At 36.9% G+C, this 27,570-nt stretch overlaps 2 protein-coding genes and 1 long non-coding RNA gene across 7 annotated transcripts in view; 2 read left to right on the top strand and 1 right to left on the bottom strand.

Moving 5' to 3' along the window:
• The window catches only part of Slga (proline dehydrogenase slgA), a 50,799-nt gene extending 44,354 nt beyond the window's left edge, over positions 1-6,445 (top strand). For 3 of the 5 annotated variants that reach the window (XM_076807917.1, XM_076807918.1, XM_076807920.1), the window contains 8 exons: positions 1,898-1,962; positions 2,419-2,603; positions 2,782-2,956; positions 3,165-3,275; positions 3,362-3,493; positions 3,568-3,767; positions 4,095-4,183; positions 4,257-6,445. In XM_076807917.1, coding sequence (XP_076664032.1) covers positions 1,898-1,962; positions 2,419-2,603; positions 2,782-2,956; positions 3,165-3,275; positions 3,362-3,493; positions 3,568-3,767; positions 4,095-4,183; positions 4,257-4,462 — 1,163 coding nt within the window. In that variant the 3' untranslated portion in view covers positions 4,463-6,445. Of the gene's footprint in view, positions 1-1,897; positions 1,963-2,207; positions 2,331-2,418; positions 2,604-2,781; positions 2,957-3,164; positions 3,276-3,361; positions 3,494-3,567; positions 3,768-4,094; positions 4,184-4,256 lie in introns of those variants that run through there. The other 2 variants (XR_013084791.1, XM_076807921.1) reach the window with 2 other exon arrangements.
• A 713-nt stretch (positions 6,446-7,158) lies between these two features.
• LOC143366679 (protein unc-93 homolog A) lies at positions 7,159-13,792 on the bottom strand. The gene is made up of 7 exons (XM_076807923.1): positions 13,601-13,792; positions 12,843-13,267; positions 11,948-12,153; positions 11,281-11,675; positions 10,857-10,989; positions 10,633-10,770; positions 7,159-10,349 (listed from the first exon to the last, which is right to left on the bottom strand). The coding sequence occupies exons 1-7, from the start codon at positions 13,790-13,792 to the stop codon at positions 10,129-10,131; spliced, it is 1,710 nt and encodes a 569-aa protein (XP_076664038.1). The 3' UTR covers positions 7,159-10,128.
• A 175-nt stretch (positions 13,793-13,967) lies between these two features.
• On the top strand, positions 13,968-20,251 carry LOC143366699 (uncharacterized). Its single transcript, XR_013084799.1, has 3 exons — positions 13,968-17,708; positions 19,952-20,052; positions 20,125-20,251. It is a non-coding gene; the product is annotated as an uncharacterized LOC143366699 (long non-coding RNA).
• The last annotated feature ends 7,319 nt before the right edge of the window (positions 20,252-27,570 follow it).

The raw sequence follows: 27,570 nt of genomic DNA, 5'->3' as shown, positions 1-27,570 counted from the left end.
CGCACCGAGTCACTTGCGTCTTTGCACCCGTGCTGAGAATACATCTCGCTATGCCTCATACCACTTCTGAGTCAATATTCTAAACAGCTTTTTTTCCACAGCCTGCGGAAGCTGTAGAACAGATGCTGAAATACAAATGTCACCACTGCAACGGGGACCATTTTGTCAAACATTATTTTATGTTATTTCCTTTAGTGGGGGCATTAACTAAGATCATAAGGATTCAAATAAATTTTGAATTATTCGTTTCTCAGACCAAGAAACGGGCTTCCATTGGTGGTTCCGTTCGAAAAGAATTTTTCAGAGATGAATCACGCGACAGTCTCTAACTCTTAAAATGTTGTTGATAACGGGCTACAATTTTGTTTTTTCATTAGATAAAATACCAGTAAGGGTGTGAAAAAAGTGCCGATGTTTTAGCTTCGTGCACTTTCCTATTAGTAATTTCCAAATACGACCTTAAAACTACCTGTCTGTTTAGACGAGAATAGTTCTTTAACGATAATTTGACCATGGCTTTTGGATCGCTCGCGGCCATGATTTTTCAAGACCAATTCCATAAATCTCGCGCAAAAGGCGCTGCCAATTTCCGAGATTTACTGCTTGTCGCGTGTAACAGTTTTCGCTGTTTCGTAAATCATTGCAGTTTAAAGTATTCGGCGTACAAAATTGGATGCCGGACGGTGTAATGACGCTGGATGATTAATCGGATGTTGTATTGCGCGTCGTACCGACACGTAACCCGTGACTCGAGCATTCGAATGCCATTTTGCTCGGGGAGTCCAGTTTTTGTCTGTGCGAGGGGACAGGCCAATATTAGTATCCACGTATGTGCTTGAAAGCACGTGAATCGTATTCTCGAGCATTCTGTAGCAACGCAAAAATTTGACAGTCAAGTGGAAGCTAAAAGTAGCCTTTCGAAAATGTGCACTTCCCTATTGATTTGAAATTTTCGAGTAGCTCTGTGCGCCTCAAATTTCATAATGAACGTAACACATGTATCTTTGATCAGCGTTGAAATGTTAAATAAATTTTTTTGATAAATGCTTTCTTGCTTTCGTGGGTCCTTTCGTTTTTTAAATATTTATAATGGAATTAACTTGGTTCCCAATTAGAGTTGGATGCTTTAACAAGCTCGAGGGAAATTTTTAGTGATAGACCTGTGAAATTTTGCAAGTCAAGAACGCGCGAACGTACTCGTCTATAAATACTTCCCCTAGGGAATCTCGTATTCTGCTATCCGCCCAAATACCGTCACCTGACGGTGCTCCGGATCATCCAAAAAATTTCTAATTCAGTGTATTCTATACCCTGTCCACGTTAATTGTCTCGTATTCCTTCACGGTGCGAATGTGTTTGAATTTATAACCCCGAAACAAAATTTTGATTTCCTTCTTCATTTAGAATGTAAGCTGAGATATGAAATAGTGAAGTAGGGACGATAGTAATTCGAGATTGAAAATTAAATGGCCAGATTTCTATTTCATCTGTTGAAGCAAAATTTTCCATGCCCTTGGGTGGCACGAGAAGGAATATTAGTCTTTTTTTAGTTAAAATGTAAACTGGAATATAAATTAGTAAAGTGAAAAAAAAAAGATTGAAATAGTAATGCAAGAGTAAAAGTAGTAAAATATTAAAATTGGAAATAAAAGCGGTCACGTCGTGTTGTAAATTGTCCTGCACTTTTATAGACGATGATCTTAAAACCCTACGTTTGAAATACCCCGAGATGAACATCGACCATAATGTCGAAGTTCTTCCCTGTTCTGGTAAGAAGAATATTCTCCCCGTATGTTCTGATCCTTCACTACCTCTTTACCTAAAGATTAATTTTTCCTGATTTAATGTGGGTCCTATTAAGAGAAACATTATTCTAAATTTTTACATTTTTGAATAGGTGCTTCGATGGGAGTCGGTATTACAGCCATTAAATTAACGGCTCTTGGCCGCCCACAGCTTTTGGTAGGTAGATTCTTTTTTTATAGTAAGTTACGTACCAAGATATTCTGAAGACAAAGAATAGTCACTAGTGTATCTCTCCTTTCTTTTACTGTAGGCAACTTTAATTATTATTTCGAGGAGATAGCATTTCTCTCTGATAAATTCAATTTTCCATAATTTTCTTGTTATGTATACTAATATGCTTTGCTTTCCTTACAAGTATCTAATTGTCGACACTCTGATTTTGTATTTTTCTGTCTTTTCTAGTGTTAATAACAGAATATTTATTATATAATATTGAAGTATGCCATAAAACAGCATACATTTGGCCATACTTTCTAGAAAAGTTCATTTTCTAGAATGGATCACCTTCAAATTTTTCATGACAAGTATAAATATATCCAATATTCGTTTAACATTGAGAGAGTGGGTGTCATTGAACGGTAATTATATGATTACATGCTTTCTTACTTTCAGCTTCAGTTGTCAGAAGTAATCATGCGGGCAAGGCAATACATGTGCGACGTTGTTGGCGGCGAGGGTGCTGTTCTAAATCATCATGCGACGCCAGGCGATTTTGAGAAAAAATTTGAAGAAGCGCACATTAGGAATGAGGCGCCGGTGCAAAAGTTTCTTCAAAAGATGCAGTCGGACGAAGAAGGGTAATTTCTTAAAGTTATTACTACGCCGTAGAAGAATCTTTTAGTAAGATTATCCCTTCGCCAATCTTTTTCTAATAAAACTTTTCAGTTATCATTGCTGCATTAATATTTCAGTATAGATAGAATGAATCTTAAGTAATTCTTATCTGCAAGGTGAAGGTAATTCCTTTCATTTCAGGGTTATTCACTTATTCCCATGGAGTGGTATCCTCGACGAGAATTATGAACTCAGCGAAACATTCCAAGTACCAGACATTAAAACAGGGAAGATGGTGAGGCTCATGTCGCAGCTTACGTCGAAAGAAGAAGAGATGTTCAGGAACATGATCAGGCGTCTGAATAATATAGTTAATGTACGTATACGTGAACATAAAATAGAAGAAGCATATTAGACACTACCAATGCCAGTAGTATCTGTGAATGAACCTATTAAATTAAAATCATCTTCCAAAAGAAACTCTAACAGTTTCAACTGCATTGCCAGTGTCTTTGCTACGACGAAGGTATAAAAGAAATTACAATTGGTTAGGAGAAACAAAATCGTCGGCTTCTCTGTTCCAGGTGGCTGATAAATTAAACGTGCGTATAATGATCGATGCCGAGCAAACGTATTTTCAGCCTGCGATCTCGCGATTGACGCAGGAGATGATGCGCAAGTACAATACACATAAGGTAATAGTTCGTTACCGTAGATACGACATTATCACTTAGTAAATTTTCAGTGAATGATTTCTGAATCCCAATGGTCTACTTCATAGGCCGTGGTGTTTAATACCTACCAGACATACTTAAAAGATGCTTACGCTGAGGTGAAAACGGATCTCGAACAAGCAGAACGTCAGAATTTCTACTTCGGTGCTAAACTAGTTCGCGGTGCTTATATGGAGCAGGTAACGTCCAACCGATTAAATTTCGTCGCGCCGATTTGTCGCGAACCAATTACAAGACTCGATTCTCCATTCAGGAGAGAGCAAGGGCAGCAGCCATGGGTTACCCTGATCCAACGAATCCTACGTATGAGGCTACAACCAAGTGCTTCCATGACACACTCATGGAGTGTTTGAGGCGGATGAAACAGTACAAAGATCAGGGCGATGATCCCAGGAAAATAGGAATTATGGTCGCGTCCCATAACGAGGACTCAGTACGCTTCGCGATTGAGAAGTACGTGATATACAGTATGTATAACTGCCAGTGGCGGATTTAAGAAAAAAAGGCCCAGGTGGCAAACGTTCTGAGGGGCCCATTTTTGGAGGAAAATGAAGAGGTAGTTTACTAGAAACGGGTCAAGTGTAGTAGCACAGAAAAAAATATAGCGTTTGGATACCTATATCTAATCATAATTTTATTTTGGTCATGGGGCCCTGCCGGGGCCTTCTGTGAAGGGGCCTAGGCGGCAACTGCTCATCAGCCGCCCTGTTAAATCCGCCACTGATAACTGCCTGGCTTATAATTAATTCGGATCTCTAAACAATGCTTATATTGATTCAGAATGAAGGAGATAGGAATCTCACCAGAGGACAAAGTGATCTGTTTCGGACAGTTGTTAGGAATGTGTGATTACATTACATTCCCCCTAGGTATGGAATCTTAATTACATATTTAAGAGTGTATGAAACTGCAAAGCATCCTTGCTAAATTGTGAAATTTCAGGTCAATCTGGATACTCGGCGTACAAATATATTCCTTACGGCCCAGTTAAAGAAGTATTGCCGTATCTTTCTCGGCGTGCACAAGAGAACCGAGGTATACTTGTAAAAATCAGGAAAGAGAAACGCCTTTTATTATCGGAAATTGTAAGACGCGTGCTGCACGGCCAGATATTTTACAAACCGAAAGGAAACTACACTCCTGTCTGAGCGGCCGGCTTGTCTCGTTGCGCAGACAGGTTTTAAGTATCAAATTTAAGTAGTGATTGTAAATTATTAAAAGACTTTTCGTGGTATGCAGAGCAACGTGCGCGCGCGCGTGTGTGAATGGACGTACATATACGGTGTTAATCATTATACAGAAATTGCCTCAGTGGGACGTTGTCAAGTGCAAACTGCTCAGTATCACACACCACGTGGTAGAACTATGGTCATTGCTCGTTATTGTCCGTTATAGAATGGTGTCAGTGGATCGCGCTATGGCTTTTATAAATAGGAGGCACGTCTTGCGTTTCGTTAATAAATCGCCATGTTCAATATTATGCGTTGACGTACAATACTGAACATGCACGTTTTAATCGCTCGTTTTTATAATGATCAATATAGCAGAATTAACGGGATCTCATTCGTTGCAATCTTTTATACTACGTACCATCTTTCTGCGAGGTGTTCGAATGAGGTAACGCCGGATTCGATTTGATAAATTCTAAACGGAAGGTAGTTGAAACGTAACAAATACACTTCTGGTCCGAAACGTACTAGTTTTGTGTTGTACATTTTATTTAAGAATCTCGTAACGCGCGTGTGCACGATTATTTATATTGGACATGTTTAAATATTTGTTGACATATGTACCTTTCCTATCTTTTCAAACACGTGATTTCCACATGAAAGTATGTACTTGTAAAATTGTATCCATAGCGTGCTTTTAACTGAGTGAAATACTCCCATGGAACGAACTTTCAGCCCAGTTCTACGCTTTTTGCGTAGTTACAAAAAAAAAAAAAAAAAAAAAAAAAAAGAAAGCAAACAAACAAACGGACATTACCAAAGTGATAGTATTGGCGAATACTGAATAGGGGATATAACTCATAGTAGGGTCTGTTTGGTTGGAATGAAAGGGTTTGCGATGGATTTAGAAAAGTGGCTCTCGAGGAAATTAAAAATTTCTAATTTCTAATTTCCTCGAGGAAGAAAGATACAATTTTCAGAAATTCAAGCGATTCGAGATATTTCATTGAGTTTCTGATATGGATACATACATGTGTACAATAAGAGCCATTTTTGTGTACAATTACTATGCATGTTGAAAAGGGCGTTAAGTAATCTTGGGCTGAAACAGTGATGAACTGCGAACTTGGAATTGAAAAGACACATAATTGTGACACGTTGCATAGTTATTAATTCACTTCGCTTCAGCCTGAAGTTGCTTTCTCTCATCGGCTAATCATAAATATACAGCGTGTTTTAAACGATGCGCCTCACAAACTTGATATGTGACTTACACGTCAATTCTTTGTTTTTTTTTCTTTTTAAGAAAATTAAATATCAAAGAATCGTTAGATCTAAAAAAATCCTTGTCAAGTCTTTGTTACGTTTTCTTCTGAAGAAAATTAAATATCAGAGAAACTTTATAACCAATAAAAGAAATTCTTGTCGAGTTTTAAGTAAGAGTTTTACATATCGAACAACGAATCCTGTGTTTTTTTGCTCAGCAGTCCGCATTATTTGCAAGGAAAAGCCGAATAATGTTTGTACAAATTGTAGGTCCGATCTTTCTCTTTTTGAGAACGCTACTTCTGTCGCTGGCAATGAAAATAATTCGACCTTTGGTGGACGATTTCCATACAGTCGGGTAACATTTCGATGTTTCCTTCTCAGTATTTCTTTTTACACGTGAAAATACTCTATTTTCGTTTGGCAGGATTATCTATTTTTGTTAACTATACCCTTCTGACCTATAAATATACGATTTCACATTTGTTGTAAACATTTCGCATCTAATTGATCTCCTCTGTTGTTATACGTTGTAATCGCTTTCGGAATGTGTTGTATGTACTTTATGTTAGCAATAGTTGAAATGAAAAGTATTATGGTTTGTAAAACATTCGTTTCGCGCAACCCAAGAAGCTGTTATACTTGCAATTTTAAGAAATTTAATGAACGATGAATAAAGGGGCATTGTTAAAGTTATACAGGCTATAGCTAAATGTTTTTATGCGGCTGATGGTATGTTGGATGCGAGTGATTTAGGTATAATTCTATTTGTTATATTTAGATAGTGCTCGGCTGGACAGCCGATACATTAATTAACTTCTACACGTCTCGTGATGATGACAATAATTTAGGTAGATAATGTTACGAACTTATACGCTATAAGTATAAACTATATACCGCGATGGATTGCATTTGTCATCACCTCAGAGGGTAGGGTTTATAAGGGAATGACACGAGACTAGTGATTAAACAACTACTAGAAAGTGAACAGATGATAGTGATTGTGTTCGTACAGAATTGATACGAATCAGTACATGATTATAGAGAAGGAACGTTCGAATTACAGAGAACGTGCACTATACTGCCAGAACGAACTTATACAAGATACTCCTTCATGGCTTCTACATTATTATGACAACCATCTGCCTGTATGTGAATAATATATTTATGAAAGTAATACAACGGCGTTTACGATGCTGTTTTTAACACTCGGTGTTACTAGTATCGATTTATTATGTATAGGACACATATACATATAAATGTAATTGGAGAATTGAGAAAAAGAATTATTATAATAGTATTCTGATATCTGCTTCTTTTTTTAGAGAGATTCTTCAGTAGGTGCAGAGTAAGAGAGTTTCTTTTCGGTAATACGTTAAAGAGGAAATGAAAGTTAATTGAGACGTCGGTCAATATAAAATAAGATACTATTTATTATTCCGTGAAATACAGTTAATATATGCCTTCTCAAATACCATTTATAAATCCGTAATCGTACATACTAGGACACAAACATTTTCTTCCATTCTATATTATACGAAATTGACCGTAACTATGTTAGCCCGGCTCAATGGTTTAGGAATATTTCTTGCCAGTGAGACCAGAATGAGCAGATTTATTGCTGAAGATTCGAGATTCACATTGGAAGTAGTGTTTTCTGTCCTAGTCTTTACAACAATTAACAATATTTTCTCTTGCACGTCGTTGGCTTTCTTTTTCTTTAAAGCGCCCTCTTTTATATCTTTCCTCGTGTAGACCACAATTATGCAATCGATTTCAAGATTACAAAATATATTGGTATACATACAAACATTATACTGTCGGGTGTATTAATTTTGCGTTAGTGATCTTTGTCGGAACGCGCCGTCGCGAGTCGAATATAAATTTATCAGTCGCACGTTGAAAATTACACGGCAACAAGAAACATGATTCTGTATTTCAAAATCTTTCTCTTGTAAAATTCACAAATAGTCCGGCTATTTGTCTCTCGTTTAGTTATATAAATTGGGAAATGTTTCATATAAATACTTATTTCCTAAATTACCATCAAACATGTTGACTTTTTATTTTGTAACATTTTATCCAGGATAACATGTATTCATTTGTGTTGGAAGTTTCTTATATCGGTACGATTTTCTTTACCTTAATGTCTATAATGAAACACAGTCGCATTATCACTGTAATAATGCACATTAATTTTTATACACAAGAATTCTAGCGTAATTAAATAAATGTGATATGATAAGAGTTGTGTTGGAAGCTGATGTACTAAAAAATAGGATAAACGTGAATTAATTTGAAATATCGCATACTATGTTTCGTTTAAGATCATTATGTATAAGATATAGCTGAAGATGCATTGTACTTAAATTCGACTTCCTTTGAGATAGAGTCGCGAAAGTAATAAATGTAACAATTAGATAATACGGAACACAGGGAAGCTGCGTATTTAAAAAAGTTTTATGACACTCATTTTCTTAGCGTTAAAAATTAATTATTGACTTAGACTTATTCGATTCACTTTGAAATTTATTAATCGACGACTATAATTAGCGTTGCATTAACGTGATAGAAATCGAGTAATGAGATTCTTTTTTCCGTCGGAGCGTTTTTATTTGTCTAAAGTTATCGTAAAGTGACAAGAACTTGCTTTAAAAAAAAGAATTAAAAACTATCGTTTGTACGATAAATTTGTAGCTTACTCTTATCTACCACTCCTCCATATGAATGATAAGCTTTGATATAGATCGTTACGTGTAATAATTATATTTAAACTATAACTATATTTTTATTAAATGTCCTATAATGTTTCATTTCAATTTATGATACAGGGCAGATGCGGTTCACGATTTCTTCTTCCCATATGATTAGAATTAATTTGGTTTGAAAGACATCAGGTACGTTTCGACGTTTGAACGCCAGTTAATGATTTGTCAGAGAAATACTACTGCGATTGGTATATTCAATCGTTAACAATATGCATTGAGCCCGGAAAGTCTCTATAAATTTTAGTAGAATCTCTTCAACGATGTGCAATTTTCAGTTGCAAATAGATAAGTGAAACAACTGTTAAATTATTTTACATAGGTATACATTTCTTATTAAGATAGATATTAAAAAAAATGTTCATTTGTTGTACTTTTATGTTTGTCCCAATAATAAATGTTAAAAAGAATAATCCGAGTCATTTATTTATTTGTTCTCAACTTAAAATCGCACACTGTCGAAGAAATTCTATTGTAAGGTATAGAGATTTTCTGGATTCATTGTATGTATGTGTATTCTGCTATCGCTCAGTCTTGTACGATTCAATTTATAAAACGAATCGTACCATCGTGGAACAAGAAGTTGCCCGCTAAAGCATTTACCTTTAACTGTACGAAGAATTGTTTGTAATCTCGCACATGTATTCGTTCCATTCAACTCGGTGAAAGACTTCGAGTAAATTACTATTTAACAAATTGACTGGGCATGCAGATCATTCCTGTGTTAAAGCATATCATAATTAAGTCATTGAGTTCAAAGATTTTATTAATATATGATTGAATCCCCTGTAATTATTTAAATCTACTTGACATTCATTTTTGTTCTGAATTCTAACGTCGTGAAAAAGTTTTCTTTCCCTTCTTGAATATAACATCACCTGTATTGTTATTGAATCTGAAAGGAATGGTAAGAAGACCAACGAACGAACGAACGAATCGGAGTGAATAAGCGTCAAGCGGAAAAGAACGGAACAGCTTAGCACCGAGTTTAGCTTTTCCGCTTGACGCTGAAACCTGGGGACCCCCCTCCCACATATAACGTAAGGTAAACTTAATGAGGTAAAGAAAATACATTATGGATAGTTATTTCAGAATATAATTCTTACTTAACAATGTTAAAAAAAAACCAAAAACCGTGGCGCCCTCAGAAAACAAATCGCAACCCGCAGGTTGGGAATCACTGCTTTAAGTATTCAGACACTTAAGAAAAGAAGAATACAATTAAATTAAACTGACCTTGTCTTTTCCATCCCAGTCTAATATTTAAATATGCAAGATACTGAAAATATATATATTGGAATGTCAGCCTTTGGAGACAGGAAGAACAGCACCATCATTTTTGGTACTTTTTCGACGTTCTTCTACAGTCGATGTGGAAGGCTGCAGCAAAACACCCTTCGTGGATAAATTACGTTCGATATTACAAGCAAACGCTACACTGTGAGCTCTACGTTGTGCACGTCCCTTTGTTGTAATTGTACTATCCCCCACAAAAGAGTTTCTGCTGTGTCTCTTTGTCATTCTTAAGCTGAATGGAACGAATTTTTCTCAATCTCTATAACGTTCTTCTGTCTTAACACTTGAACCATGATCACTCGTGCTCGGATCTCCCAGTCACAATGGTGCCAGACTTTTACCTCTTTTGGCCAGTTTAATTTCCAGCCATATATAAGGAACCACAGACAGGAGTAGTACACAAGCAAGACCAAGTACTCGGAATCGTGTGCAAACCAGTCCGTGCAAACCAAGAGTAAGGGCAAGGCCGAGCCATCTCCAGAAAAGAGACGTCGATAAAGGTCCTTGCCAAGAATTCGGATACAAACCCAGTACTAATGCTAGAAATTCAATTATACTTTGTTAGAGTATTTAAACCAGTAGTACGCGGGAAGAAAAATAATAAGAAATTAGATTAACATGTGACGGAAAGGAAACTGAAGTTTCATAAATTATAATTATTCGATGAAGCTACCAAAATCTTTACGCTTCATTCACGCAGATATTGTTATGCAACATAAAATTACCTAAACAAAGATTATTGTATCGGAACACTTATTAGTACAGTTATTTAAGCATGTAAAAGTATGGAAATTAATTATAGAAAACTGATGTGGGACTTACTGTATATTAGAGTTTCCCAAATGGAGTTGCAAACTCCCCAGGCAGCAGATATAACGTGAAAAAGTGCTGGATCATCACCGGATGGTCTCCATGTGATTAAAACCAGCAGTAAACATGCATGGAATACAAATCCAACAACTCGTGGAGAAAATGCAATGATTAATTATTAATGTTAGAAATTTAGCGTTAGGGAATGGGGAAGTCGTTTATTGACAATTACTTACCTACAACAAAGTATCTTTTAATATGCCTCAGAAGCATCGATAGTGTTACGCCAGCTAGGGCTTGTAAAGATGCTAAACTTAAGAAGCTTAGAGTTACGGTTCCAGCGCCTCCAAGAGCACAGACTACATATGCCTATTAAATAATGATTAAACACTTATTACATTGTGGGGAATACTCAAGAGGGTACACAATGTGTTTTAAAAATGCATGAAAGATTTATTTCTACTAAGCAAAAACTTTAAACTTATTTTTACAACAGTTGAAATAATATTACCTCAAATGAAAATATACTGTTGAACATGGAAAGTTAAACACTACTGTATCAAACGAACGAAGTGTAACCAAGATATGAATTGGAATTTTCTTTACTAGGTCTTCTGGGAATCTTTCAGCAATACTTATTCTTTATACTGTAGTACTCACTTCTATAAAATCAGCGTAAATAAATCCCTGTTCGAGCCCGATGAAGAGCGTTAATGGCGCTGCTAGTTGCAACTTAGGATCTTGAAATGCAGATTTCACAGATGCGAGGATATTTCGCGCACTGTGCTTTTCATTGACATTCTGTGGTTCCTTTATTCTGGAGTCAAGGAAAGCGCAGGATATGCTTAAACCAAGGACGGCAAAACCCAGCCATATGCTGACCAATATTTTTGACGTTCCAGATGATAACGTGGGTGCGTTAATTGTGCTGTTATAAGGATAAATCTCCTCTGGACAATACTCTGCTCCGCAAACGTCATTTACTTCGCTGTTCATTGTAGTATCAATAGGTATTGAATCTGTTAGTTTTACAAGTATGGCAGCGATTAGACAACCTAGCAGAAACAATCATTAAATTGCATTAATTCTTAATTCTATTATGAATTTCATACATATAATAATAACATAATATATATACACTATAACAAATATTGTTTAATCACTAGAATTTTATTATAATTACTAGATTTTGATTGCTTTATGAAAAGAAGGTACAGGTGTTAAAAAATTAAATACAACGCAATTTGTAAATTATGAATGTCGTGCAGAAGAATGAACGCTTTTGAATTTTACTAAAAACTTGGGAAACATGTTAAAATGTTCATACCCAATGCGAGACCTATGTCTTCTGCTAATTTGATTCCTCGATTAAGTCTTCTCAGAAGGCACTCGCGTCTTGTTTCATCAGGATCCTCAGGATCGATGGACACCAAAGCTAGACTAGTTGCTGAAGCATTTACATGTGAAACTCTTGCTATGAAACTTGGACTAACACAAGCACCCAACATTGCATAACTGGGTAATAGTATATACCTGTCGGTAAAGAAATATAAAAAACATTATAAATATTTGTTATAGTTAACGACAACGAGTTTAATTCAATGTTTTAACATAATGCTGTTCATAAACTTAAATTTGAAATAATGTCTTAAACCGGACTGTGCTATAATATCTAGGCGAAGACAGTGGAAAATGGTAGTGGAAGGCGTTACAGTGTTCAGAGAATTTTATGTTGCCATAATCAATCAAGGTTCAAAAGATGGTACCGATGCATTTGCAGGATGGAATTGTATTGGTTTTAAGATGGAAACACATATTTTCTACTCATATAAATTGACCTTTACCATAATGTATTCATATAAAAGTATTTAGCTTAACAATTACACAATAAATTCCTTGCTTTCAGTAGGTAACTTAAAATCGTAAATTAATAGCTTAACAATATTTACAGGGCTACGATGATGCATTTGAATACTCGCTGTAACATAATAATTGGTACTTTTATACGCAGGACTACCCTATGGGACCAGTTTACGTAAAAAAGAAGTACACCGCAGACTTTGCAGAAGCATCGGTTCATCTTTTCAAAGGAAGTTCTTATGGCGGTGGGTAGACACAGAGTTTTCTAAGCAGAGCAACACCCTCTTCTACTGTTCTCTGTCTTCACATAGGGAGCAGCCGGGTTCAGTTCCTACGCTCACCCTGCACAGCAGAGTACACACCATTTTGGGTAAAGGTGTACCCCGACGAAAACCGTGGTGGCCATGTGGCTGGTGCTTATCCCAAGGTTCGTTCCGAATCTCTGCACGAGAATCGGCGCGAAACAGCTGGTGATCGTTGCTGTCGCGTAAAGAAGAGCGAGAAGCATCGGTCCCAGTTGAGGATTGAAAGCGCCGAGGCCAGCCTGCAACGGGAACATGGGCAGCACGGCGGCTGAGCAGCTTGCGTGCCCTAGGAGAAGAGCAGCACAGTGCCTCAGAATTGCCCTCTTCGGTGGCCGAGGGCCGGAGGGAGCTGCTCTAACAGCGGCTATTAGTCGACGCACGGATGATGCTCCCGCTGAGGAGTTCATTGAGTCCCGTCGGCGCCAGGATAAGGCAGACGTTCTTGTCGAACGACAGGAGATGGGAGAGTAAGCTGCCATGTGCTATGAACAAAGATGTCTACTTGATCCAAGGATTCTCTTCCTTGACTACTTTTTAACACAGTGATCCCCCGACATACCGAATGCCTAGAAAACATATAGCGTGGTCATAAAAGATGCGGGACTCCCAAAGTTCATAGCTTTGTGGTTTCGGAGCAAGAGGGTTGGCACCTTTTTGGGGAGGTAGGGCTTCCAGTCCTCTTATCTTGAAATCTCAGAGTTGTAAACTTTGAGGCTCTCGCAGCTTTCACGACCTCGTTATGTCTCTTCTAGGTACTACACGTACAGTAACTAGATTTATTAATTACAGTATCGTGGGATGACCTATTGCCATACCTCTAGCATAGCATCGTTATCCCACAAGGCATGGTGATGACCACTGCTTCTAGCGCGTCTATGAGTATGAGCTAACGGTGGAGGCTGAGCTGGCAGTCGTATAGGTCCTAAACCACCGATCGGGGCTGGCCTGTAAGCAGGACTCTCGAGCTTCTCCTTCGACAACTCGTGAAGATTCGGCAGAGAGCCCATGATTCACTTCCTTGCGATCCTTCTTCCTGTTCCTCTTAATAGCTTTGTCCCTTTACAGTCGTTCGGACCCCTCGCTGATTCTGGTCAGAATCATCGCCAAAGAAATACGCGGTCCTTACCATCATTGCAACCTTCTCACGCTCTTCGACCTCCTATCTTGTTCATCTGCTTGTTACCTGTACCTTGAAGAATCGAGAATTTGTTTCAATACAGGGCAACACGAAACAATAGGTAAGTGTGCCGCGAGTTGGGTACATGGTAGAGTTTCATAGATCTGCTGGGTATTTCAACAAATACTTTTGTTGCAGATGAATAACGCGAAGAAGAAATATTAAAGGAATCAATCCTACTACTATTTTACGTGAGAATAATAAAAGATTGAAGTATCTTTTAAAGTTTACAATAAATTTCGAATTATAAGAGGATCGTTAATTTTTTTTTTAATGGAAATTTATACAATTTTTTTTCAAATTATATTAAAACAATTGGCAGGAGAATTAATAGAAATGCAATTATCTAGAGGACAGAGGGCATTGGAGAAGTCATTCAGCCTTAGTATCCTTGGATCCTTGCGTGTATTAATAACTCTCGCTGCTACATGATCTGGATTCGGCCGTACGTATTAAAAATATTTGAAACAATGTCAAATAACTACGACGTTTTCTGAAAGAAATAACAGTGCTAGCGGTTGGCCTACAATCTTATTTTCCAGGTTTTTCATTATAATTTCCTCATCTTCTCTTTGGCGATTATAGTCAAGTCTTCGCCATGCTAAAAAGGGTCGTTAACTCATCTTGTAGACGTCGAAGGGACAAAACGTGTTTAGTGCTTCACAGATATTAGTGCTTACCCCTCGACATTGAATTATTCTACGTCTAAATTAATTACCAGCCCCGTTTACTCTCTATTACAGTTTTGGTTTAATATTCATTAACTTTTGATTATATATTTATCTGACATCCTTAGAATTATTTAATCGATTTTTACATGGATTCTCTATTAATTCTCTAGTCAGTATTAATTCAATCATTTATTCTGTTTGCTATAATTTGACTATAATCTCTGACGACATATTTCGATTCAATTGTTGCTTAATTATAATATTGTGTTTATTTTAGCACAGTTGTTTCAAATTTAAATTTTATCTTTCGCAGATGTTTGGGAGCAACCCAAGCAGAAAGAATGGATAATTGATAAAGTTTGAACGAATTGTAGGTATATATTTATTTTTGTACTGCACCCTTCTTTTTAAATTACTTAGATTGCGAGCATAGTACAGAATTCCTTTGTTCTAACTAAAGTTACAATACAGAAACTCTGCAAATCTTGACATAAGTTGCCACCAGTATAGGATGTCATAGAGATCGGTAAGACAGACATTTTTACTTCATAAGATTTTTCCATACAAAGTCATATAACTTGGTTACAGGTCTTACAATTTTATTAATCCAGGTGCTGCCTAACACCTGGAAATAGGCAACCTGCTGAACTAGTAGACTTGCGAGCGCCAGACAGTAGGCAACCTTACAAACTTCGGTGTAGTGGTTATTCAAGCGGGCTGCATATCACCAAGTGTCGGGCTTCCCCATGGGGCAATGGTGCCCCCGATAATATATTACCCGACGTTTCCACTTCGCGGGGTAATATAGGAAGCACAGACCTCAGAGATATGACAGTGCGCGCCATCTATCGGAACGTGACCAAAAATGGCGCCCTCAAATGAAATAATTTCCTACTAAAGTCTTGTCATATACAACGCGATTCTGGCAACTTTGCTAGGTTATAGCTCAGTTCCACGCGAAGTTAGAAAAAAATCGTAAAGAATAATTTTTCACTGTTTACGGAGCTCTATCATTCTATTACACGATATTTCCCGTAAGTGCATCGGTAGAGTACCAAAGTGTAGTTGAGCTTCTTTTTTAAACGGAGTCATGCGACTTCTTTTAGATAAGCTGATTCACCGATTTATGCTGCGTATAAAATGTATAAGGTATTGCCATCGGAAAGTGAATAGTTTACGAGATATTTTAATTTATATGGCAAGGTCTGAGTAGAAAAGTTTGACAGAAGGGGGCGCCACTTTTACTCACGTTCCGATAGATAGCGCGCAGTGTTAAATCCTTAAGGAGTGCGCATTCTGCTTCACCCCGCGAAGTTTGTGTATAAATATTTCGATTTTTGCTTTTCTGTCGCAAATATTTTAGTGTTTAAATGTTTAAATACAACAGATGTTCACCTAGTGCTGTCATCCGATTTTGGGGCTTAATTGTAATTGGCGATTTATAACTATAATTACGGTAAGAATTTAAATATGCATGCAGATACGTTTCTGTCTATCGTTTTCAACATTTCTGATAATAACAAATTAATAAATTATTAACAAATATTTACTATACAATTTACTCCACTCGGTACTTCGAAAGCTCGGCACTTTAAAAGGGCTGTAACTTTGTTATAATCTGTCCCAGGGCAAAACTGTATTAGGCAAAGTGTTTCAGAATCTTGTACTCCTACCAGTTCGCGAAGTTTGAATGGACTAGCTCAACTTATGGAAATGCACCTTATAGAATCCCATAAGTGGTTGGAGTACGTTGAAACTTCGTGAGCTTATAGGGGATCGAACCGTTTCTTGTCATGATTTGGAACAAGCCGGGCCCACGAACATGTACATACACGATTTCTACGCTACTCCCACACAGTCCTTACATCAATTATACATTCTTCCAGTACAGAAGCTAAATCATTCCTACACTATACCCAGGGCCGAATTAAGACCTTTAGAGGCCCTGAACACTTAAAAGATTTTGAGGCGCTCTTATATAGGGTGATCACTTGAATGCAATGTAAGTTTCTTTAGCTCAATCTCAATCACTCCTCGATCGTCAATTCTCTCTCTCTCTCTCTCTCTCTCTCTCTCTCTCTCTCCCTCTTCCTCTCACTCTCTCTCTCTCTCTCTTTCTCTCTCTCTCGCTAGCTCTGGTCCGCTCCTAACCGGTGCCGTCCTAATCTGGAGGCGAAAGAGGCAGTCGCCTTAGGGCCCCGGAACTCAGGCGGCCCTCGAAAAAATTGGAAAATTAAAAAAATTGGGTTATAAAAGATAGAAAATAAATGAATATGGCTCCTCCAACTGTGACGAAAAGAAAATAACGAATACACCAGATTTTAAAATGGGGCCTTTTTTCGTGGAATGGATCCCACATTTATTCTTATTTATTTAATTGTTTTAATACTTATACACTTCGCGTGTTAGTGCGGTATTTTTGATATTATTTAATTTAGAATAATTTAGAGGGCCACGTATGGAGCTCGCCTCAGGGCCCCCGAAAACGATAAGACGGCACTGGCACACACATGCACATAAACACTTAGCAATATTATTACCCACTATGTAAAAGATTTTAAAAATCAGAAAATTTCTATGGTGCCCCCCTTTCTACCGATGCTCTAAGCACGTGCTTCTTTTGTTTATTGGTTTAATACTAGGTTTCACTAATATTTGGTATCAGTGACCTATTCTAGCAACCCATCTATGGGATATGATTACGAAGCGCTATTGAATAAAGAATAAGAAAATTATTTAACAATAGAAATAATTTAAACGTGTCCAGTAGCAGCGGAAATAATTAATTCGATGAACCCAACATTGTCGACCCTGCATAACCGAAGAATACATGTTTCAGATAGGATACGATGCTGATGTGGAGAATATTGGTAGGAACAACAGAGTTTGCTAAGGACAGTGGAGGAAGGGTGTAAGAAAAGTACGCACAAAGCTTTGGCAAATGCGCACATAGGTCGGAGTGAACGAGTGGATTGTAAGTGTGCGTTTGTATGTGTGCGAGGGAAAGTTCTTAAGGGTAGCTAAGTGCGTAGCGAAAATTGCTTTACGCAAGAGAGCCTTCAAAGGGAGTATCAGGTGAGCCGACAAGCCTGGGGATCTTCAAAAGCATTTATCGTGTAAAACTAGACGATAATAAATACTAGCATTTTAGATTTGAATAATACAACTGTTCAAGGGTACTTCGTTAATTTTATTACAAAGAAGCCATTTGAAATACTTAGTTGCATACTACGTAGAAAATTGTAATTACGTGCAGTGCGAGTTTCTATTGAAAAAAATGTTTATAATTTTCGTGCTATATTATATTATTATAGAGACTCATACTACATAGAAAAGTAGGTTTACGTTTCTCTTAGAAGGGTGAATAAACATGGAAATTGTTTAATGAAATTACTGCAAAATTTCTACATATTTGCAATGTTCACGTATATGAATAACTTGTATTCAAAACAATTTATTAAATAATCAACGCGTGAAGAGTTACAGGGAAATTCAGGTCCCGGCACATTGGTCCGGCAAGCATGGCTGACCATAGACAATCCGCTTCCCTTTGTTCCGTAACTGCTGCGGCGTAATTCATGGCACAGTCGAAAAAGGGTCGATCCTTCTCGTGTAATAACAAAGGGATGATGTAAAATAAGATCTTTTCGTACAGAGCTTTGTGCTGGCAAAAATGCATTTCGAAAGTCATCATTGTCTCTAAAATATCCGATATTTTGAAAATCGTTACGAGTAAAAGTTGCTGAAATTGATAAGAACTTTGTCAAAAACAAACAAATTCATGAATAATTTTATTTAAACTGTTTAAGTTACGCGATTGTTACGAGCATACCGTTATCCGTCCTTTGTTGGTTTATTTACTTAAACTAATATCGTTGGAGCAACAAATTAAAAGCACAAAAATGTCGGAGACTTTTTTCATTTTGATTCTTTTAAACACAACCATATAATTTCTTTTATTATACCGTACAGAATATCCAAGTAAATTTAACTGCCAAAGTAAGCTTTTATGTTACAAAACTCTACTCTTTTCAGTAAATTATTCAGAACAGCGACTATCAGATTTCTGCTAAATATAATCGGCCCTTCCTTATGAATGTCAATATTTTTTACCTGTGTTTGATACGCAAAACTCTGCAAATATCCTCAAACAGAAATTAATTCGAGGTAGATCCGAGAATCTGCTGCTACTAGAAGTTAATATACTGAATACATATTCAGAAATTGCTGAATACAATTTATGTCAGTGGACATTGTAAACCAAATATGTAGCTTTTTAAATAATATTTATGTCTAGAATTTGCGAACTTTGAATAGTCCAAAGTTATGAATTTAATTGACGTTTAAGCAAATCAAAGTTTATGTTAAATATGGACGAAAGTGGTAGTCGTTGATTTTTACATAATATTCTCCACTACATGGTAAAAAAATCGCATGCCCCTTTTAAGCGACGCAACAACTTGACTTTCCGGTGGAAAAAGGGGTGCTTTCGAAATTTTTTTTATACCGATTTTATTATTTTTTATCTCAAAATTTTTTATTATTTATTATTTCTTCGATTTCATTAGTATTGTCTCGAAAATCGTGCGTTATTTAGTATTTAATTCCATTCAGTCAATTTATGGATATCTCAAGGATATTCAGGTGGCTCTTTATACAGTATAATCTTCAACAAAGAGAATATTACAAAGACATTTGAATAAAGAAGGCCCATATATCTACGAAGTCAACAAACGAAGATCTAAATTCTATGCTAATTGCTATCTAGTTAATATAATCTCTCATATATCCAAAATCATATTTAACAAGCTATCGCGAATTTGTCCTTGTAATACAATCTCAAACTCAAAAGAATTGCCTGAAAAATTAGGTATACCCTTACTTGCAAAACATTATAAAACGAAGAAGAGAAGTTCATCTTTAAACTCAATGAAGCATTTGCTATAACAGGGGAACTTGACGTTTATAGTTCTAATTTTAAAACATAATTTCATTTAAAATAATTTAATAATTTACGTAAAAATTTAAAAACGAGCAATTTAATATAAATGTTTAAAATAGGTAAATATTATATACACAATTTATATGTAGGTATAAAAATAAAATTAGTGGTTAAATTCGTTAATTTATTATTATAATACAAATAACTTAAAGGAATTCGACAAATTTAATATTCCCCTGTTTATCAAAAAACATGTCCTTCTGATTATAAATCAAGGTCCATTCTGTGCAATGAATTAATTTTTAAACGGCATTTTACTGAATGTTTGTATGAATGGGGCAAAGTAGGGAGCATAACTTACCTTTCAAAATTACAGATTAAACGACCTGGCAAGTGAATCCGATCGCAGATCGGCGACCAGAATCTTACAAGGAGACATCGAACGAACTGTCCACGAGTACCCAGCGGAGTTACAAGGTAAAAAGACAAAAGCTTACTGTTTGACAATCGCGCGGCACGATCGACCAACTTTCGCCATGGTCCTTCCAGCGACGACGAAGCACCAGCTGGACCAGTTGGAATCATCCTCGAGCAGGATCACGACGTACGATCAAGGCCACCGGATTAATCAGCGTCTGACTTAGGAGAAACAAGACACCGACTTTACCCGAGCACTCCTGCATACAGCACGCACATATACGCGACACTTGGGACTGTTCACTGCATTGCTCCAGGAAATTTACGCGCCAACAGTTACGCGCCTCGAAGGTCCCACGAGTCCAAGGGTGTCGTTCGGTAGACTCTAGCCACTTCCCGTTCCCAGAGCACCATCGACGGGATCACGTCGCATTAGCGATTAACCCCCCCGTGCATTTATATCGCCTGCACGATGGTTACGTATCGTTACAGTGGCCGAGAATCAACGGAAAGCCGCAGGAGCAGGCATCAGGCGCAGCACAGTGTCTTGCCAAGGAAGCCCTGGCCGCTCGCGGTTCAATAATCTCGCAGCCACCTAATCGAAAACGGTCCCCGTCTTATCAGCGGTCACATTGTCAGGTCGCTCCGTCTTTGTTTGTAACGCGGTGGGAATTTTCACGAACTGGTTTCACACTGACCGGGGGTAGCGAGTATCCTCGAGCAGCGTCCCGCCGAGTCCTTCCCCGTGGACTCTGATTCCCTGCGAATTCTGCGCACATGGAAGGAACCGCTGAAATTTCACCGTGTTTTATCGAGTCCGGCGAAAAGAAACCGCGAGGGGTAGTTCTCGGTGCGGCGTCAGAGGGGTTGCAGTATCCGTTCTGGATCTAACGAAAGTACAACACCAAACACGACATTTCCCTCGGCTGAGCTCGGTGCCGCTCGTCATCGTTCGTTCTCCCTTAGTTCCACTCCTCTTGATAGGGTCGATAACAGGGAGAGTGCGTACTGCATCCTTATTCCTCGATCCCTTACGGGCCTTAAGCGTACGCGAGTGTGAACGAATCCGAGGTGAGCTCGCTTTTGTTTTTTACGATGGACATGTACACTGTCGTTGGCCAGGAGCAGGGTGCCGACTGGGCGGGATGCTTTTTCGATGGTAACTCGGGATTAATATGGAGGAGATCAGCACTGGCGGCTCCTGGAATGCTCGTGGATCATGCTTATTTTTGGTCGGTTTTTGAAAACACTTCTGTAAAATTGTTTTCAGTTGTTCTTGGGTGGGATGATAGTTTAGTGGGTTCAAGGGGTCTAGCGCGCGAGTTTCATGACCATTTTTCAGAATTTTTTGTGGGCAATGAAAGTAAGCGTTCTGCGCAAAGCTTTTCCTAAAATCTTAATTGTCCTTTGAACTGTATTTAAAAAAAATTTTGTCGTGAAAAAATTAGTATGATATGTCTGTATGAAGACATGAAGATTTTGCGTTTTGCCATGTGGGTTCAAGGGGTCTAGCGCGCGAGTTTCATGACCATTTTTCAGAATTTTTTGTGGGCAATGAAAGTAAGCGTACTGCGCAAAGCTTTTTGACGATACTTTAGTGGGTTTAAAGTAGATGCAGGGAGGACTGGGTTTTAAGAGTCCTGCAAGAGGGGACTTTTTTCTTATTTCATTTTGCATTCCTTTGTGTGATATACTGGATTCGATGTTATAATTTTCAATTTTATATTCTGGATGAAAAGAATCTGGATTTAGATGTTGATAGAATAGTATTTCTACAGGGTGTTTCCGAGTGACAATCGATCAATTTTTTGCAACGTATTGTGATACTGACCTTTCCTAAGGTATAACGTTTGAAGTTTCTTGATGGAAAAGGAATACGCTCGCGTTAGTCAAACTTACACAGTAGTTTCATTAAGTTATCCATAAAGTGTACTAATTTCTTCAGGCCAATAATATTGTTTATAATTTAGTTATTCGCAATAGACTAATAGCGCATCAAAAAATGTCTCATACTATTACCACACTACTTAAACTACAATGTGCATTACATGGGAGCGAACTAGAATTATGACAAAATAATTAACTTTAAAAATGCCATCCAATTTATCTAAATGTCTAGTTGTATTTGTTAAAAGCACATTTGTTGCCTAGACAAGAAATAGAACTAACATTAACAAACTTCCAAGACTTTATTTTCTCACACCGGGTTACGCTATGGAACGATAAAAATTCCGAACGCAGTCCGGAGTAATGCTACTTCACGGTCTTTTTTTAATACCATGAATAAATGGAAATCGATCGTTCTGCTACCTACTTTCTTCGCGCACACGTCGAGGTAAATATACCTACTCATAAAATTTTAATAACAGTGAAACGCGGAGATGGTGGTAACCAATCTAAACATTTCAGACTACCTATGAAACACTGTTCGACAATAAATTGAATATACTGTGTACATCGATGTATAAAATAACGATTCTAACTTAAAATAACGAAATAACTTATTTTCTGAGTGATATTAATGAAAAGACGCCAACTGGCAATAAATGTTTATATTTTCTCCATTATGAAAATACACTAAATATTTTAAGCATTGAATAATGCTTAAACACTGAGTAATAAAGAATTTCCCTTATTTCATGTCGCCTGAAATGCACAGAAATAAACGACAAAGTATTTTTCCAAAAGGAGTAGAAATATTTCCACATATGTTAGCGATAATGTGCAGGGTGTTGGTAACTAATTTTATTCAGCTTAGATCTAATTGTTAGATCTATTTAGTTATAAACACTTTTCTTCTGTAGAGCAGAATTTTGTAACATCTGTGAGAACAAAATTGTAAAAATTTTACAGAGACCTGTTTTATGCTAATTTTTATTATTACTAAAAATATAAGTACAGATTTACACCAAAGTTTTGCAGTAATATCGACGACATTACACTAAATAATTGACCGCACATTTACATTACATTTTTCCACCAATTGTAAATACTTGACTACAAGTCTACGTTTCACTTTTTGCGCTTAATAATTGACTAGATGAAACTGATAGCAGTATCTGTATCCCACGTAATCATTTGATCTTCTTCCACCCTCGAGGTAAACAGCACAAGTACCCTAACACGGATTGCTTGTTTGTAAGACACTCTATACATTAAATTCACACTCCACTTGTTTAAGTAGCTAGTGCAGGCTTCGAAAATTCTTCGAGCCTTCTGTTTCAAATCACCTTGCAAATGGCAGAGCAATTACAAGTTGAAGCCACCGTGGGGGTGGAAGTGAGTAGACGAGATCGATGAAAAAATGTTCACGCACGCTTCGCATTTAGCGATTGTTCCCCTCTGAATGATCCGTTTCGATTCAGTGGCTCAATGCCACTTGCGAGTCTGTTTACGCTTAAAAGGTGCGGTACGCGTGGTAGTATGCAGAGTTTGACCCGGATATGTACACGTCGCACTCGTAGATCACCAGTGGCATGGAGATCTGCTTGTCCGCGATAGACAGCTCGATGCGTTATGAAAAGAATTTTCGCGTTTGCGTTTCCCAGAAAATTGTGTACTCAAATCGAGGGAGTACTGAATTAAGAATACTTAATTGAAGAAAGATACTTCTGTGAGAGGACTTCTTCTCTCATTTATTGTTTGAAGTATCTTCAATTTATCTCGTAACAGATTTTTCCAAGGAATTACGTAACCAAATCGGTGTAATCAGACGAGTAAATTGAAAATACCTGGAATTTTCGATGAGGAAGAGATTTTCCGAAGAAGAATTTCTCGTCGATTACACAGTTCGACAGCCATCTGGACTTGTAACATTCAATAACGTTTCTCATAGGTTTTCGCGCGCTGAACACGAATCCGCAACCCGTTTGTCGCCATCGCCCTCAGTTTTTGAGAAATTGAATTTTGAAAAAAAATGCAAGTTTTCAACTTTGAACATTTTTTGTGTCGAAACGGTAATAGTTAGTCGGTTGCTTGTTGCGTTACATTATTCTATGGACCCTCGCGAATACAACGATATAAGTTATTAGAGGATTGTGAATATTTAAGTATGTTTAAACAACGATCAAAGGGAAAAGGACACCCGAAACGCACCAATTTTTGCAGATATCTTGCTATATATTTTAAAAACTAAGGGGCTGGGAGAAAATTTGACCGCTCCACGCGATGCAGCAGACATTTTTCCTCCGGAAAACATCAACAGAAGTGGTGAAACGCCTTTTGTGTTCAATACAGAATCGAAAGAGTTTGGCAAAAGGCGTTAGTGGCGCCGAATAGCACTGCACTGTCCGCGGAGCACGTTTTGCCAAACTATTTCGCTCCTGTATTGAAACCAAAACGTGACTTACCACTTCTGTTCATGCTTTCCGACGGAAAAATGTCTGCTGCATCGCGTGGAGTAGTCAGATTTTCTCCTAGACCGTTAGTTTTGGAAATACGTAAATTGAAAGATATCTGCAAAAATGGGTGCATTTCGAGTGTTCTTTTCCCTTTGATCGTTGTTTAAACATATTTAAATATTCACAATCTTCTAATAACTTATATCGTTGTATTCGCGAGGGTCCATAGAATAATTTAACGCAACAAGCAACCGACTAACTATTACTGTTTCGACACAAAAAATGTTCAAAGTTGAAAATTTGCATTTTTTTTTTCAAAAACATAAAAATTGATGTAAATAAAAACAAAAAATTGGAAAATCTGTGAAAATATGCAAAATACCAGCTGCCAGCCACAAAAGTGTCTGGCGCAGGCTCTCCCTTAGAATAATTTTCAAAGTACTGAAACTTTAATGTCTAATTTGATTTCGAAAATTTCGACATTTAAGTTCTTGTTGAAGTAGTTCAGTTAAAGGAAAACAGGAGAAGGTTAAAGAACTAAGTCACGTGAATAATCCGTTTGCACGTAGCAACCGCTGTTAACACTGGCTGGGTATATCACAGCAGCATATTCCAAGGAGAGTCTTCGAACTAGCTTTATTACATATCAAGCTGTTAAACACAACTGACATGAGAATCGCAGCTAAGTGTGTCAATGTTACGGCGGTAATGCAGCGTGTACAAACCGTACGTGTCTTCTCTAATGCACGGTCGATCACCTCAAACTTGGATATCAAACGGTTTCCCCTTGTGGGCAAGATAATTGTTATCCTCCAAGGACACTCAAATAGTGATAATCACGTTACGTGTATGGCTTGTATCTCAGGATCAAATGCCGTTACGTTTAAGCACGTGCTTCACGTGTGCAGTTACTCCCCCTCCCCCGACAGTTTCACTCTTCTTTTCAGCGAGATCTACTGCTTTTCCATTTAAGTTCACTCATTTCAATTTTATTCATCTCACGAAGTTTTACTCCAGATCAATAAATTTTAATGAAATCGTTGAATTCACGAAAATTCGTATAAATCATTTAAATTCTTGAATTCGAGAAAAGTAGTATAAATTACTTAAATTTTTGAATTCGTAAAAATTGATGTAAATTGTTTAAATTTGTGGATTCGTAAAAATTCGTGTGAATTATTTAAAATTGTGAATTCATAAAAATTCATGTAAATTATTTAAAATCAATAGGGGTTTAGTGATACCTTTTTCTCATTTCTAATAATATTTCAACTAATAGGTATTTCGAATATATTCACACGTGCTTTATCTGTTTCTAGGGAATTAAGGTGACAACAACATGAAAATTTTAGGTTTGTAAATTTTTTTCTTTAACATTTTGTATTTTAATTTTGATTGCTTTTTATCGTGCCAGTGTGTAATGAAAACGGTATATTATTAATATCATTATCATGGTTAAATCAACGCTATCTCTGCACAGTAAATATATATAATAAAATGTAATGTATTTGAAATACCAGTCATGAGTCACAGAAGGGTCTCGCGTGAAACGGTCCTAACAGCTTTCATTTTACTTAAGGGGGGAACCTGGTTTAGGACGCTGAAAAACTTTTTTATATTTTTTTTAAATCGATAGTAATACTCGTGGAGAATGTATTCCCAAAATTACAGACACAGATTCGAAGTTAAATGCGTTTTTCTCGAAACCACGTTTTCTAAACTTGTGTACACGATAGAGAAAAATTTAATTGACCGATTGACTTCGCCCGAGGCTTTTTAGTTACATACTGACCAATTATCGTCGACAAATGAAAAACATTTATGCAGAAAGTAAATTAAACCATTTTCTTTTTTGCATAAAAACGTCGAAATTTTTCCGTAAAAATCTTAACTTTTTCTTTAAAGTCCCATAACTTTGTCAATTTTAGGTTTTTTCTTATTTATAAATTCATGTAAATTAAGAAAAACTTCGGCTTTTTTATTTTACGCAAAAATTGGATCCGCTAGGATGTACACAATTTGAAAACTCCGGCGGCGCGGCGCTGCGAAGATATACCAATAAAACAATGTTAAATGAATTATTCTTGAATAAAAAAAAAGTTCTCTTGTTGCCTGAATATACAGTAAAACACCCGTAAAGTTATGGAATGATTCGCTTTATATTACTTGAGAAAATAATTCTTAAAAATCACCGTGTTTTCAGCGTCACAAACCAGATCCTCCCCTCTTAAGTGATATAACTAAAGGGTAAAAAATCTGAATGATCTTTAAATTTATAATAATAATTATAACTGAAATATCACAATTTAGTTTATTCATGTCCATTTTTATCCTCAATAGAGCATTCGAACTCACAATATTTTACAATTATTTCTTTCAATCTCCCACTATGTACAGAATTTAAAAACATTGATGTGCAACATTCAAGAGGAATTATAAATATCTGTATTAAATATAAGTAACCCCATTACCTCGAATATATAGCAACATCTGCATTAATTACTTTTGCAGCCAATTGAACTTACAAGGGGAGGACAGCAGAAATTTTTCGCAGAAATCGATGTCTGTTTTAAACGCTGCCATTTTTTTTTTAATTTTCAGCATCTCTCATTTAATCTAGTTCAGACGATAGCCACACTCACACAGATTACTAAAAATTTTAAATTTTCTATTTCAGACAACTACAACGGCTGATTTTATGCTAGCAATGCGCACATGATTTTTGTAAGGCGCTCTATTTGAAGCACTATAAATCCCAATATAACCACTATTTTTGGATACAATTATTTTTTTAATATTCTCTAAAGATTCACAAATGAAGCCACAAAGCTGGAAGTAAAAATATTTAATGGTATTGTTTTAAAAAATTCCCAAAGTTCGCATCATTTTTCGTCCGCCAAGGTAGGAAGCCCCCTTAATATCTGAAAAGTCTTCGTATCAAGCTTGTGATTTTACCTACTACTGTTCTAACTACGCAACTATCGAAAATAGAATCTACACGTATAAGGCAGTTTTTGCGCAGAATGGCCTGCCAAAGCTTTTTACGTCCTTCCTGTGTCTAGAGTCTCGAAAATTTGCGCAGACATTCGTGGATTCGAATTACTGTTCATTCTAACTAGAGGAGCGAAGGATATAAGCGGTCAATCTCGAGGACCTTGGAAATCGAAGATCAAGAGTATCGTGCACTCCCACCATGACTAAGAACGCGAGAGTAAAGTGGAGTCTGTTGGTGCCCCCT

The sequence above is a fragment of the Andrena cerasifolii genome, chromosome 3, assembly GCF_050908995.1.
Source record: "Andrena cerasifolii isolate SP2316 chromosome 3, iyAndCera1_principal, whole genome shotgun sequence".
Lineage (NCBI taxonomy): Eukaryota > Metazoa > Arthropoda > Insecta > Hymenoptera > Andrenidae > Andrena > Andrena cerasifolii.
This window is presented reverse-complemented; position numbering and strand designations above follow the sequence as displayed.

Excerpts from the sequence above, each read along its gene's own strand:
- LOC143366679 (XM_076807923.1), bottom strand. The coding sequence starts at position 13,792 with ATGGGCTCTCTGCCGAATCTTCACGAGTTGTCGAAGGAGAAGCTCGAG. Across the intron at positions 10,990-11,280 it reads TTTACGCTGATTTTATAGAA|GCATATGTAGTCTGTGCTCT; the intron begins GTGAGTACTACA and ends ATTATTTAATAG. Across the intron at positions 10,771-10,856 it reads TAAAAGATACTTTGTTGTAG|TTGTTGGATTTGTATTCCAT; the intron begins GTAAGTAATTGT and ends TTTCTCCACGAG.